The 15,616-nt window shown below is 36.4% G+C and overlaps 1 protein-coding gene across 1 annotated transcript; it reads right to left on the bottom strand.

The window, feature by feature from the left end:
• Positions 1–501: 501 nt before the first annotated feature.
• On the bottom strand, positions 502–1,808 carry LOC143614338 (vacuolar protein sorting-associated protein 2 homolog 1-like). The gene is made up of 5 exons (XM_077087809.1): positions 1,714–1,808; positions 1,296–1,426; positions 1,070–1,174; positions 738–998; positions 502–652 (listed from the first exon to the last, which is right to left on the bottom strand). The coding sequence occupies exons 1-5, from the start codon at positions 1,748–1,750 to the stop codon at positions 515–517; spliced, it is 672 nt and encodes a 223-aa protein (XP_076943924.1). The 5' UTR covers positions 1,751–1,808; the 3' UTR covers positions 502–514.
• Positions 1,809–15,616: the final 13,808 nt, after the last annotated feature.

Here is a 15,616-nt window from a genome sequence, read left to right as displayed (position 1 = left end):
TCAATCTCCAGTTCTGCTCACGACTTCTTCTTGACCCGTAACGGTAATTTCACTCACTAGAACGTGGCTCGCTTGTCTTTTATCTTTACTTTCGTTTATCAACGATAAAGTAAAGAATTTTTTGGCTACTTGTTTTCTTATTGTTGCAGATAAATGAGGTTCTCATTTATTGGTATTCAAAACAAGTAACTTGGCTTGGTTTTGACTTTTGTTGACTGCTGATGTGTTCATCCTCCTATGCTACTACTGGTGTGTTGTTATTAGACTTGTAATATTATATGTGTTTGTTCTGTAACAGTATGTTTTCATGAGATTTCCCACATCTTTGTATTCACTCTTATGTAATTAAATGACTTTGAATGTTAATGTAATCCTGACAGTTTTTTCCTTCATTCATCCAACCGCGATCATATTATTCAATCAAATAGCAAACATAATTTACAAGTAGTTTGTTCACAAATTCCTCACAAAAGCCCATAGAAAGCAAGTCAATAATGTACACATGTAATGTGACTTACATTTTTCTTAAATTATCTAACCTAGCCTGTAGATCACTGTCTATCCCGCCATCATCAAATGTAGATGCTTCAGCCTGTGCCACCTTATTCTTTGCAGCAGGCGCGGAAAGAGCCCCTGACGGCGCGTTTAACAGCTGCAAAGTCACATTATTACGTGAATAGGTGTTTCGTTAACAAAATGATTTATTTAGATAAGGTGATGTGAAAGTAAACGAATACCTCTTGGTTGATGTCAATTCCAATCTCGTCAAGAACCTGATTCACCAACTCTTCGGTTTCATCTTCTTCCTCATCTCCTTCCAAAGCATCATCAATGGCATCTCCCATAACCTCACTTACCATCTCCATTTTCTCATTCTGTCTCTCGAATTCTTGCATTATTTTCTGCAAGGACGGCAAGTTCATCTGTCGGTTCATCTGCCCCATAGCCTTTGTCACACCTTTCATCGCCTCACCCATTGCTTGTGTTGATTTTAACGTCTGTTAAATTCCAAATAAGTGAAAATTGAAACTCAAAAGTCAAAAGAGAGGTAATATAATATAATATATACCTGGATTCGAAGTGAAACACCCTGCAGTTGAGATTTAAGCTTGTAAAACTTCTCGATCTGGTGTCGTGTTCTAATCAGATCTTTCGCCATCACCTTCACAGCTCCCTAGATCATCAAAATGAAATCTTTAAGTTTACTAAAACCTATGATTTAAAACTTAAAAAAGACGAACGTTCGGTTTGTTTACAGCCCGAGCAATAATAATAATAATAATAATAATAATTACCATTTGGCCTTGTTTCGCGCTTTTCTTAATTTCCGCAATCAACTTCTTCTCCTGAGTCTGCAAACCTTGCCTCTCTCTTTCGATATCTCGAATAGATTTATCAAGCATTCTCTTATTCTCCCGCAACAACTCTGCGATCGCAATAACAACGATTTAGATACCGTAAACCTCTTCCCAATCCATAGATCAATTGCACAATCAAACTAAACCGGGTTTATTTAATTACCAATTTTCAACTCATTGACTTTATATTCAATAAAACACAAACAGATTTACTAAACTTATATAATCCTTATTAACAGTCTAACACTCAGAAAGCAAATCACAATAATAAACACCCAGATCAAGCTACGAGTGATCGATCTTAATTTTACAATCGAAACAAAGCAGTTGAAATTGGAGGGTTGAGAATAAGTACCTGCGGGTGTCTTTCTCTTCCCGAACAAGAAACTCATTGTGATCGGTGGATCAAAAGGTAGATTCAGCAAAGCTTAAATCTTGTGAGGATTTTGGATCGATGGTTTTGTAAAGTGGAATGAATGAATCGGCGTTTGATGGGAATCCATACCTGGTGACGTCACCAATTAATTGGGCTAACACCATTGGGCCTCTACTTTCACTCTAGGCATTGGGTCAGGACGTTTGGGTCACCTATGGGTTCGGATTAATTACCGTAAGGCTGTTCAAACTTCAAAACGCTCGTTGTTCGAACTCGTTCGGAAAATGCTTGCTCGTTTTTCCGCTCGATTGTAAACGAGCCGCTCTGCTCTGTTCGGTTTGTAAACAAGCCAAGCAACGAGCAAAGGTATGCTCAGTTCAGTTCGGCTCGAATATTTTTAATTACATACTCATAAATATATATTTTGTTCTAATAATTATCTTCAATACTGAAAAACTGAATATTATATATATAGGGTAAAGTTAAAATACAAAGGACAACAAAAATGAGAAGGGTGAGAAGGAATCTAGTCCATTAATCTTAGATTTGAATGACTGAGATTAATTTAATAAATATAAATTGATGAAAAGAGCGTTAAGGTAATAACCTACATTTGTTGACTTTCTCTCTTCACATGCAAGGCACATGCCAATTCCCCAATCATTTTAAAATGTCAATAACTTTTTCATAGACATTATTTTTTTAAAAAAAATTCACCATAATAATAAGCTTTTTTTTATCTTTAATATGATATCATATTGTTATATAAAAATAAAAAAAAATTAACGGGTTTTTAATTGTGTTTCTTTGTTGTTCATTGTGTCATTGTGTAATATGTTGTTTCCATTGTGTTTTATATTTCAAGTCATTGTGTTATATATATTGACCATTGTGTGTTACGTTTTAGACCATTGTGTTATACATATTCACCATTGTGTCTTACGTTTTAGGTCATTGTTTTATACGTATTTACCATTGTGTTTTACGTTTCAAGTTATTGTGTAACATGTATTAATGGCGAAAAAAGACACAATGGTATGCGAAAAGACACAATGACGAAAAAAGACACAATGTCGAAAAAAGACATAATGATAAGCGAAAAGACACAATGGTGCTCGAAAAATGCTAGGAAAATACTCGGGTTCGATCTTGGCTAGATTTGATTTTGAGCCGCTCGGCTCGGTTTGATTTGAAACGAGCAAGCCCTCGTTCGATTCGACTCGGCTCGTTAACAACCCTAGTTATGAGTAAATTGAGTTTCGATCAAAACGGGTGTTTCCAAAAAAATAAAAACAAATAAATAATTTTAGTTTGATCAAAACGAGTTTCGGCAAAATGATGTCAAGTTAAATGTAGATAAAATAAAAAAATACGAAGGTTACCGATATAGATTCACTAAATATATTATCTTATGGTGGTTAGTGATGGTAGTGGAAGTTGTTACGATGATCAAACTAGACCGTTGACCTCTACGTTCAATTTGATTTTATTGGGTTTAGCGTGTCACTGTGTCACAAACTGGTAAGTGTTCAAACTCGACCAAAATGAGAATGTTGAGCAATGTTATGCAAATTGCCCTGACTTGCACGATATAAGCTTTTACTTTCTTAGAGCATTCTCAACGCATTCTCTAAAATTGTTAAACCCATATAATTTATGGTAAATATTAAGAAAACCATCAAAATCACCTTTCCAATCCATTCCCTATTATATGGATGAATTATATGACAACTAAAGTAAAACCCTAAATATAGGGATTTAATTTTGATCCATATCATATAATATATCACCATCCTCCAATCACTATTCACTATATAACAAGACAAAAGAGAAAAAAGTAATAAAGAATTAATTTATGGATATGAATAGGGAATCACTACTAGAAAAAACACCTTTAACGACACGCAACGCGTGTCATTAAAGGGTACAGATGACACGCATATGCGTGTCGTTGAAGCCCCAGTCATAAATAGAATATGACATGCATCCGCGTGTCATATTATATGACATGCATTAATGACACGTGTTTATGACATGCTTTTACGACTCCCATATATGACTTGCATTAATGTGTGTCATCATATTATTTTTTTTAAATATATTTTTATTTATTTTTGCATAATTACTAATTTTTATATTAATGACAATAACTAAATTCTCATGACAAACAACATAAAATATAGATATAGCAAAACTATCAATTTTATTTCATAATTAAACATCTCAAGTCAACATATTACAAATATTCCCAAGTTAACAAATTTTGGTTTAATAGTCAATAAAATACATCATCGGAAAACAAATTGTGCTACATAACTCGACCATTCTACTCGACTTCCATCAAATCCTCCTCCGTGTATTCATGTTCACCTCCCCCAACCTGAGAAGAACATTAAACCAAGAAATGTTAAGAAATTTGGTCGGGTCAAAATAAATTGGGTCAAGACAAACCAATAAAAACATAATCAAACCCGTAAATTACACTTACATTGGATATTGACAAGTATTTCAAATCATTCACCAACGATCTCGTAAAATCAAACTCGATACTCGATCGGCCCGTTTTGCTACCTCAATGCCATAGAACTATCGATATTTAGCTTTTTACCTGAGTGTTTGTTTTGAAATCCCGCCATGATCCATGCATAAGAAATGATCCCCTGTGTCATCGAATACTACACCTTCCAAAACTGAAAAAAAAAACAGTTATTAGCAAAAACAACGGTTAACTGAGAAGACATTTGCCCACATACTTAACCCGCAAACCCACCTGTTTGGCATCGCACAACCAACTAACTAGATAACTTGCACTAAAACTTAAAGAAAATAACAATTGATGCATTTATTTGAGACAAACATAATTTATAAAAGTAACTAGTATATACCAGTTGTCAGAGAGCTCAAGTTGGAACCAGAATTATTACTGTGGTTGAAATCTCCATTATTAGATAATGCTGAAGGCGCACTTCTCTTAACAAAATTACCCACATTCGGGACTGACCCTATCGTTTGCATGTTTTTCTTCGGTTCTCAATTCCTGGAATAATTGTTCTCAGGTCGAGTTTGGGTATATGAAAACCTACAGTAAACCGAGCCCGGTGAATGTTAGCAAAATAAAATGCTAAACGGGCCTAAAAACCTTAAAAAGTACGACTATAATTTACTTGAAATTAACCATGAGAATAAAGAGTTTCTTGAATTTGTTTCTAGTTTGAAATGAAAAATTAACATTAATATGAATTATAGTAAAAATCAAGTTATATGAATTGGTTAAAATGCATACAGTAGGCAAAGTAATTAAGTAATTAACGGTAGGCAGAACAATTAACCATGGCCCATTAGTCCTTAAAAACCCTATAATTCTTGTATTGATTAATGATTATTACTGAAAATAAATAAGCTAAATAGCTTAACAAAATCCATGATTCCCTTCTACTTGGAACAGAGATTATTTCAAATTCAAATTCGTAATAACCAATAATTAATGAATTACTTAATTATTAACAAACAAAGAAAATTAGGTTCAAAGTTTTTATTTTGAGTCATATTTTTAAGCTGAAAATTAAAATTTGATGTTCATATCGTTAGAAACAGTTATTGGTGCTATATCATGTTAGAGCTCGATCGGGATAGCAATTATCATAGTACACTAAAAATAAACGGTTTCAAATCTGAATAGTTAGCAAAATCAGATAAGAATTCATCTTCCAATATTAACAATCAAAAGCCAGAACAATCAATAAGTATATACAGAGATTAGAGTAAATTAATTAAATCTGTTTTTGTAGGTATTTATTATCATTCAGTTAATGATAAATCAAAAGAAATAAAACGATTGATAATGTGAAGGTTAAAACTTTTCACTATCAGATTTTACAACTACATAATCAGATAATCAATCTTCAACTTCAAATAATCATAATAACATCCGAAAATAAGTCAGATACACGAAAACAAAATTCAGAAATAAAATTGAAAAAGTTTGGAATATATATTGAAGAAGAATGATTCAAACTGTCACATGGAGTTTAACGTTGGTGCATGAAGCTAGTGGAATAAGTCTCTGACACGTGCATGTTTCATTTTTATATTTGTTGAATATTTCAAATAAAATTGAAAAATCAGGATGACACCGGGGAGAATGAAACCCAACACCTTCTTTTAGCCTGTCATGAACAAACCCATGATGAGCTTGCACTAGTAACCAACACACCAGCAAGTTCAGGTACCAAATCCCACCTCTGGTTCGTTGATTCCGGTTGCTCTAACCATATGACAGGTGCAAAGGCTAGCTTTACCACTTTGGATGAAACATTTAAGTTGGGAATAAACTTGGGTGATAAGAAAAAATTGGCGGTTGAAGGCAAAGGCACGGTCAAAATATACACGGGTCATGGTACATTCAAGTTGCTCAATGATGTGTACTATGCTCCCATGCTTAAATATAACCTACTAAGTGTAGGCCAGATGATGAAGAGTGGGTACTCACTACAATTTGATGATGGTCAATGTTGGATCAAGAATAAGTCTACTGGGTAGCTTATTATGAAGATTCAAGCTGCAACAAACAACATGTTTGTCTTTGATGCTACTTGTTTGGTTACTTTTCAAGGCTTTCCTCCTAACAAACAAGATGAAGAGGCACTAAAGTGGCACCGCAGGTACGGCCATCTTCATTTTGATGCCATCAAACAATTGCATGAAAAAAATATGGTCACTGGTCTACCAAGGATCCATACTTCACTTCAGTGTGAAACATGCATAGTTGCAAAGCATACCAGAAAACCCTTTAATTCGACCTCATGGCGTGCAACAACAAAACTCGAGTTGGTTTATACAGATCTATGTGGACCAATGCAAACTCCCAGCCTAGGTAACAGCTTGTATTACTTGCTTTTTATAGATGATTTAATCCGTATGTGTTGGGTGTATTTTCTAAGCCAGAAAAGTGAAGCCCTTGCTAAATTCAAGTTGTTCAAAAGCATGACCGAAAAAGAAAGCAACTGTACCATTAAAGTCCTACGCTCAGATCGAGGTGGTGAGTTTTGTTCAAAGGAATTCAACACCTTCTGTGATGAAGCAGGGATCAGAAGGGAGATGTCGGCTCCATATACTCCCCAACACAACGGAGTTGTGGAAAGAAAAAATCAAACGGTCATGAATCTCACATGAAGTATGTTGAAAGGAAAAGAATTACCCAATTCTTTTTGGGCTGAAGCTGTGGCAACTACCGTTTACAACATTAATAGGTCACCAACCAAGGCACTTGTGAATCAGACCCCATTGCATGCATGGTCAGGTACTAAACCCTCTGTGTCTTATATGAAAACATTTGGTAGTATAGCCTATGGTCTTGTTCCCTCTCAATTACGAAAGAAACTAGACAGTAGAGCTGAACGCCATATCTTCATTGGATACTCTACACATGGGCATGGGTATAGGCTATATAACCCAGGCACTAAAAAATTTAGTACCAAACGATTTGAAGAGGTGGAAGTACTTGAAAACCAAAAGTGGTCTTGGAAAGAAAGTAATTGTTAGGATTAAACGCACACACGAAACCGAACACACACACGAAAGCAATAAACGAACACGAGGATTTAACGTGGTTCGGTCTAAACTGACCTACGTCCACGGGTGGCAACTAGGTATATCTTTATTGAGTGACCAAATATTACAAGTACATAATGTTGTTTATATAGAGACTGAACTAGGGTTAGTAAATTATTATGCAAGAAATCTAAACCGGGCCGGGCTTGGGCCCGACCGCCCACACCCGTCTCCTCTTTTGACTTCATATAATAAACCGGGCCAACAAGGCCTACGAACCCAACAATCTCCCACTCGGAGGCCTTGAGTACTCTCGTCTGCACTCCTGATTGTACTTCTGTAATCTGAACATTAAACTTCTTCTAGTTGCCACCGCCTTCTCATCAATTAACCTGAAGGCCCGTTGAAGCTCCCCGGAGCTCCAACACGTCAGTCACGGCTGAAACTGCCCCTGACCCATTCTCTGTCCCTACCGGCTCCCACTGTAACGAACTACCGGATCCTGAGATAACCTGAGAACAAACACTCTCCATATTCAGCAAGTAATTCATTTGAGAGACTTTTACAGCTGGAATACTAGTTTTCTTAATCCACTGTCGACCTGGAACTGTAACTGAAACACGACCTGTGCTCCCACTGTCACGATGTCCCCCAACTGATTTAACCTTTCTAGCTCGTTCATCCTGAATCTTCACTTTGGCTCTGGGTTTGTTACTTGCAAAACGAACCTTCTTCTGCCCACGAGATTCTGTGAACCGGATTTTGTCTTTCACCAAAACTGGATCCACTCCTTTCGATGACATATCGACCATATACAACGAACCCATTTTCTTGCCACGAGCAACAACGAGATTCCCTTTGACTACTTTCCACTGCCCATTCCCGAACTTAACATCGTGCCCTTGGTCATCCAACTGCCCAACTAATATCAAACGTTTCTTCAAACTTGGAATAACCCTCACGTCTTTCAAAGTCCAAGAAGTACCGGCTGAAGTTATCAAATCAACGTCTCCCATACCCGTAACCTCTAAAATATCATCATTCGCTAGTCGAACCTTTTCAAAATCCCCAAATTTAAGATTCTTCATCGTTTCACTACAGTGAGTGGCATGAAACGATGCACCAGAATCCATCACCCAAGCATCAACGCTACTCTCAACACTACAAACCAAAGCCTCATCACTACTGACCCCGTCATCTGTGTCGTCTTCTGTAACGTTCACCTCTTTCTTACCATTCGGACACTGATTCCTGAAGTGTCCTTTCTCTTTACAACCCCAACATTCAATATCCTTACGAGTCTTAGACTGACTCCTCTTCCTGCTCCCACTGCCTCGCTGTTTTCCCCTACCTCTACCTTCTGTGACTAGCATATTGCCTGATGATTCACCTGAACTTCTGCGTCTTGAATCTTCTCCCAGAATCAGATCTCGAATCCCATCGAAAGTAATATTTGTAAACGAACTACAAACTGCAGTCACTGTTTGCGACCAACTGTCGGGCAAAGAGGATAATAACAAGAGGCCTTGAACTTCATCATCAAACTTAATGTCAACTGACATTAAGCGGGACAAGATCGAATTAAGATTATTGATATGAGTTGTAACTGACCCACCCTCTTTCATTCTTGTTGTCACTAGCTCTCGGATAAGATAGACCTTATTCGCTGCCGAAGGCTTCTCATACATGTTGGATAGTGCGTCTATCATACCACGTGCTGTGGTTTCTTTCATGATGTTAAACGCTACATCTTCCGACAACGACAAAGTAATACAAGCTCTAGCTTTCTTGTCTAACTTCTTCCAATCTGCTTCTGACAGCTTTTCTGGTTTTTCATCCTCAAGCACTACATCCAAGTCTTTCTGACAAAGTAGTGCCTCAATCTGCATCTTCCACCAACCGAACTTCTGTCCTCAAACTTCAGTATCGAAACCTTTCCGTCTTCTGCCATAACAATGACTAAAACGAAAAACTGGATAAAAACAGAGACAGACACAACAATGGCACGGGCCTGAACTTAACAACTGTTCTACTAAACTCTGTTAAAAATCAACCTATTTATACGCAGCGGAATATCGAACTGGAAATCAGAAACTGAAACTTTAAACTGAAACGGTAAAACCTGTCAAGCGCGGTTGACACTGGTTCACTGCTTCTTTAATGCTTCTTCTGACTTAACAACTGTTCTTCAACAAAAATAAGATCTTGATTCAACTGTTCCTGGCTCGTACTTGGCAAAATAGGATATCGACCCAAATTTCTTTACGGGCTAAACTGCCCAAACTTTGGCCCACACAATCAAATTTGAGCTTGCTGCCCTTGTAATTTAAAAGCCCAAAAAATTGATCTGGTCTAACTCCTAAGCCCAAACTCAACCTTTTAATTCAATGTGGCCTAAAAAAAGTTAAATGGCCTACTGCCCTAACACACGGTCCAAAAAAAAAACTGGCTCAACCTTCCACTTCTTGACAACAACACCTTGACCACGTTGATCTTCTTAGGTCAGTGATTGAACTGCCGAAAATGAACTGATCGACGGCGTGAATAACTACGATGGTTACTGGTGGTGTATGGCGGTGGACTGAACCCTAGTCACGATCGTCGGGCTGGGTTTAGTGGCGGCGAAACAGCGGCGACGTATACCCTAACGACAATCGAAAAAACCGTAGGCGGTGGCGGAACCCTAGCGCAGTAGGGTGGCGGCGGCTGGATGGTTTGGCGGCGACTCGGCTGGTTCAACGTGTTCTTCGCGTGATCTGAACCTAAGCTCTGATACCACTTGTTAGGATTAAACGCACACACGAAACCGAACACACACACGAAAGCAATAAACGAACACGAGGATTTAACGTGGTTCGGTCTAAACTGACCTACGTCCACGGGTGGCAACTAGGTATATCTTTATTGAGTGACCAAATATTACAAGTACATAATGTTGTTTATATAGAGACTGAACTAGGGTTAGTAAATTATTATGCAAGAAATCTAAACCGGGCCGGGCTTGGGCCCGACCGCCCACACCCGTCTCCTCTTTTGACTTCATATAATAAACCGGGCCAACAAGGCCTACGAACCCAACAGTAATGACAATGACCTACCATATGCCTATGTTTTTGTTGACCCTTTTCCTCCTTGTGATTATGACAACACTATACATGACACCTCACTGACTCATGCACCTAGTACCTCAACCCATGTGCTTGACATAAACTTTACCCACTCCCCAAATTCACAACCTTCAAGTAATGTTCCATCAACATCCACTTCATAAACCAATCCTATTACCAATCCTATTCCCACTACACCACCTATTACCAATACAACCAAAAGAACCTCAAAACCACCTACATGGTTAAATGATTATCACAGTGGAGAGGGTCTCTCAGATAGTGACAATGAACTCACTACATGCCATTTTTCCTTAAATATTACTGATCCCATTCTTTACTCACAAGCTGCCCAACATGATGAATGGGTCCAAGCCATGCATTGTGAACTTCAAGCCATTGAAAAGAATAATACTTGGCAGTTGGTCAACTTTACCAACTGGAAAAAATGTTGTTGGTGTAAAATGGCTCTTCAAAACAAAAGTTGGTCATGAAGGAAAAATATTAAAGCACAAGGCGCGGTTGGTGGCTAAGGGATATTCTCAGTTGCCTCGCATAGACTTTCAAGAGACATTCGCTCCAGTGGCTCGCTTTGAAACAATCAGATTAGTATTGGCTGTTGCAGCCAATATGGGATGGTATGTCCATCAACTTGATGTAAAATCAGCGTTTCTAAACGGTGATTTGACTGAGGAGATCTTTGTGGAGCAACCCGTGGGCTTCATATCTAAAGAACACCCAGACAAGGTGTATAAATTATACAAGGCTCTATATGGGTTGAAGCAGGCACCCATGGCCTGGTACTCCAAAATTGACAGTTATTTTGGTGAGCAAGGGTATAAAAGGAGTCCTAATGAGCCTACACTATATGTCAAGAAAACTCAAACAGGTGATATCATTTACGTTTGTCTATATGTTGATGATATTATCTGTACTTCTTCTTGTCATGATCTGATCACTGAGTTTAAGCAAGGTATGAAACAAGCCTTTGAGATGACAGATTTGGGTCTGCTTAAATTGTTCTTGGGTTTGGAAATTAAACAGACTAAAAAGGGAATCTTCCTACATCAACATACATATGCTAAAAATCTACTTCATAGATTTGGCATTACTGGCAAGGCAGAATCTACACCCATGAACGGTAATGAGAAATTGTCTATGCAAGATGAAGCTGAGAAGGCTGATGAAGAAACTTTCAGAAGTATGGTGGGTGGTCTCATTTACTTGACTCATTCACGACCGGATTTGGCTCATGCTGTAAGTGCGGTCTCACGATTCATGCAAAGACCATCGAAAGTCCATTTCGGTGCAACAAGAAGGATTCTTAAGTATGTAGCGGGTACCATTGATTTCGGAATATGGTACACAAAGACTAAAGAGTTTGCGCTAACCAGGTACAGTGATAGTGATTGGGCTAGTAATGTTGATGATCGTAAGAGCTTATCGGCCTACATGTTATCTCTGGGTAGTGGAGCGGTTTCATGGAGATCAAAGAAACATCAAACAGTTGCGTTATCCAGTACCGAAGCTGAATATATTGCAGCTACGGGAGCAACGTGTCAAGCAATTTGGCTCCGAAGGGTTCTTGAGGATCTTGGGCTGAAACAAGAAGCGCCTACAGTGATTTATTGTGACAATAAATCAGCCATCAGCCTGTCCAAGAACCCCATGCATCACAGCAGGGCAAAACATATTGAGTTAAGGTTTCATTTCATCAGGGAAATGGTTGAGCAAAATCAAGTGTCATTGGAGTTTTGCAGCACACATGAGCAGATAGCATATGTCCTTACCAAGTCAGTAACCAAAGAAAAGTTTGTGTTTTTTCTATGGCAGCTCGGAGTAATGCAGTTTGAATCAAGGGGGCATGAAGAAGAATGATTCAAACTGTGACATGGAGTTTAACGTTGGTGCATGAAGCTAGTGGAATAAGTCTCTGACACGTGCATGTTTCATTTTTATATTTGTTGAATATTTCAAGTAGTGGGGTCCTGAATAATAAATAGGTCTAAGTGGGTTACTGATAGGCCTCGTTTCTGTTAGTTTGTTGAGTTTTTTATGACTTTCCTTTCCTATTTAAAGTTCTCATGTAATCTGCTTTATGTACCTTTTGCACCAGATCAAAGAAACTTACGTTGAACTCCATTTTATCTTGTTCTATATTTCATACTTTAAATTATCTCTAATACCAACATATATCAAGTATAAACAAGTTATCTAAATAGGAGAAATCTTACGGATTAGAGTGACTTGTTCCAGAAATTAGAAAGCAATAGCGAAAACCCTAGAATTTGGGGATTTTACTAGTAGTAATGGCATGAGATCTGTCACCAAAAAAGTTTGTTGTGCAGATTTAATCGATTGTCCGGAGGCGAAAGCGACAGCGAAGGTGGAGGCCGGTGATGGTGATCGACAGCGAGACGCGATTTGTGAATTAGGGATGTGGCGGCGACAGTTTCTGAAGAGTTTATGAGCAGCTGGAGAACCTGATCGCATGCCATAGTTTCTGAAGGAGGAGAAAATGAGAGAGGAGTTGATAAAATGTGAAGGTATGAGATTGTAATGTGATATGGTTAGGGTTCAAAGGGTTTGATAAAAATATTTTAAATTACAAGATGACATGCATAACTTTATCTATTTATTTATGACACTGAACCAATGACGAACAAAAATGTATGTCATAAATTTTTCAAAATTTTAAAAAATATGACATTTCATTAACGACACACGCATTTGCATGTCATAAATCCTCGCGTGTCATAGTACGCTTGTCATTAAAGGTGTTTTTTCTAGTAATGAATAGAATGTGAAAGAATTATAAAAAATGATAGAGAAATTTGTGAAATGGTGTTTTTTAGCTAAATTATAGGAAAAAAATATATAGAATAGGCCGTGGATGCTCTTATAATTCAAAATGGGACGACAAAAAGCAATTTTTAGGATATGCAAATCTAGTAGCCAAAGATGAAAATTTGATTCGTGTATCCTTTAAAACTCACTTACTTTTCTCTTCTTTCAATCATAAATTTCCAATTCATGTGATAACTAAATATATAAAATGATAGAAATTTATAAGTAGTTTTGCGATTTTTTTCTTGATTTAGGTGGCTTGGAAAACTTGCTTACGTGTACCTGTAATCCGCCATCTCAGATAGTGGATTACCTAAAAGCAATTAAATTCAAATTCAATACCTAAAAGCACTTTTTTTTTTCTCCAAGCCACCTAAATCAAAAAAAAAAATCTAGTTTTGCATCATGTACAATATGTGCATGTGTTATAACTTTATCTTTTAACTTAATAAATATATAACCATATGTGCATGGGCTTTGAACTCCAACTATAAAGTAAATTTATCTTATTAGTTATTACATTTTTGCTAGTAGGTTTACATTAATTAAGATGTTGGTTTGGTTTGTGACTATTTAATCCGTTTCCAAATCCAACATAACCATAACAAATTAAGTGAAAAACAGACTTAGGAACAATCGACTAAGGTTTTCGGGCCGGTTCTGCACAAACCAGATTTTGAGTAAGAACAATTACAAAAAAGTGTTATAAAAAATAGAATAATATAAAATTTGGGTGGCTTTATTAGCTGATTTCTATTGCTTAAAAATAGTGTTAAGTATCTTTATTCTCAAATTCCTAATATTAGTGGAGATTAAACTATTAATTGTAGATTAGATTTCAATTCGAATTTGAGTTTAAAGATTTGCCCCGTTATATTTTATACGGTAAGATTTATGATATTCATCTAAATTTAAACTAGTTTTATATAAAAAAATAATTAAATCTTTACATCTAAGGGCGTTTGTATTTAGAACCAGGGGCGGATTTACATGATAGAGAGGGGGTGCACGGGAACCCCCGAGTTTCGAAATTATAGTGTAATGCTATATATAAAATCTAGAGTGCACACTATTATAATATTGGAGTGCACCATCTAAAGAAACTTGAAAAGTAGTAGAGTGACTAAGGCATTGGTTGATAATGTGGATGTCAAGTGTTCGATTCTAGTTGTTGGCCGGTATTTTACCGTCCACTGTGGCTTACCTAATATTAATAATATTTTTAATATTTGTAGTTTATATTCTCTTCAAATTATTTTTGGATATTTCACACACTTGTGCCAACAGTAACTATTTTGTGGACCAGTTTCTTGTATTTATATCTAGTATTCATATTATTCTTCAATTAAAGCTTGGATTTGCAGACAGATTTATTGCTTAAAGCTTGTTTGGACTAAATTGTTTGACCAAATAATTTTTTCAAGATAATAGGCTATTATAGCAACCTGACTTGAATTTACAAACATAGTCTAGCCTTTAAAATGCACAAAAGAATCCTTATAAAGACAATACTTTTATATGCGTCTATAATTACATATTAAACATTTGTATTTTGACATTTTGAGCCATCTTATTTTCACAAAAGCCCTAACCCCTAAACCGTTACTGTTTGGTTTGGTTTTAATTTGTAAAGGTTTGGTTTCGGTTGTTGAAATTAATACTATAGATGCACAACTATATAATGAAATTTCTATACAAATAGAAGATAGTGCGGTTGAAAGATGTGACGTCCAAATATGATATTAAAGTATCAAAGGTGAGTATGTAGACATGAAATGTCAAAGGAAAACCGGCATCACCAATTCGTCACCGTTATGTGGTTAATAATTTCACCATTATGTGGTTAATAAATAATCTCTAATAACTGTGTCTTTTATCATTGTATCGTATTTTTATTATGTGATGAAGCTTACCCGAACTGAACCATTTAACCAATCTAAATTGTCGAACAGGCCCAAAATTTTCATATCCGACTCTTGAGATTGAAACATTTATAAACAGTGCATCATGTGAAATAAATTTCTGAATCCGCCACTGTTTAGAATTAGAACTTCTGCGTTATTTAACATAATCCAACGTAAACAACTATATTATATAATTTACATATCATCATTTTTATTTGTTCGACAAACAAAAAAAATAATCTTTTTTAATAAAACATATTACATTCCAATAACGTATTTATAGGCCATCGAATAATTCCAGATTTGCATTGAAAGTACAAAATCATAATAAAATCTGATAATATACATTTAAAGAAACGCAAGTTTTAAAAAGGAAACGATATTTTATTTATTTTAATTATAAAAATCAAAAAATACTACTTTTACTAATTAATCCTATTACATCTTTTCCCCCAAGTCTCAAATCTCCTGTAT

The sequence above is a fragment of the Bidens hawaiensis genome, unplaced genomic scaffold, assembly GCF_021521415.1.
Source record: "Bidens hawaiensis isolate Kalapana, Puna unplaced genomic scaffold, B.hawaiensis_p1.1 tig00039687_1, whole genome shotgun sequence".
Classification (NCBI taxonomy): domain Eukaryota; kingdom Viridiplantae; phylum Streptophyta; class Magnoliopsida; order Asterales; family Asteraceae; genus Bidens; species Bidens hawaiensis.
Note: the sequence above shows the minus strand (reverse complement) of the source record. Positions and strands in the feature narration are given on the sequence as shown.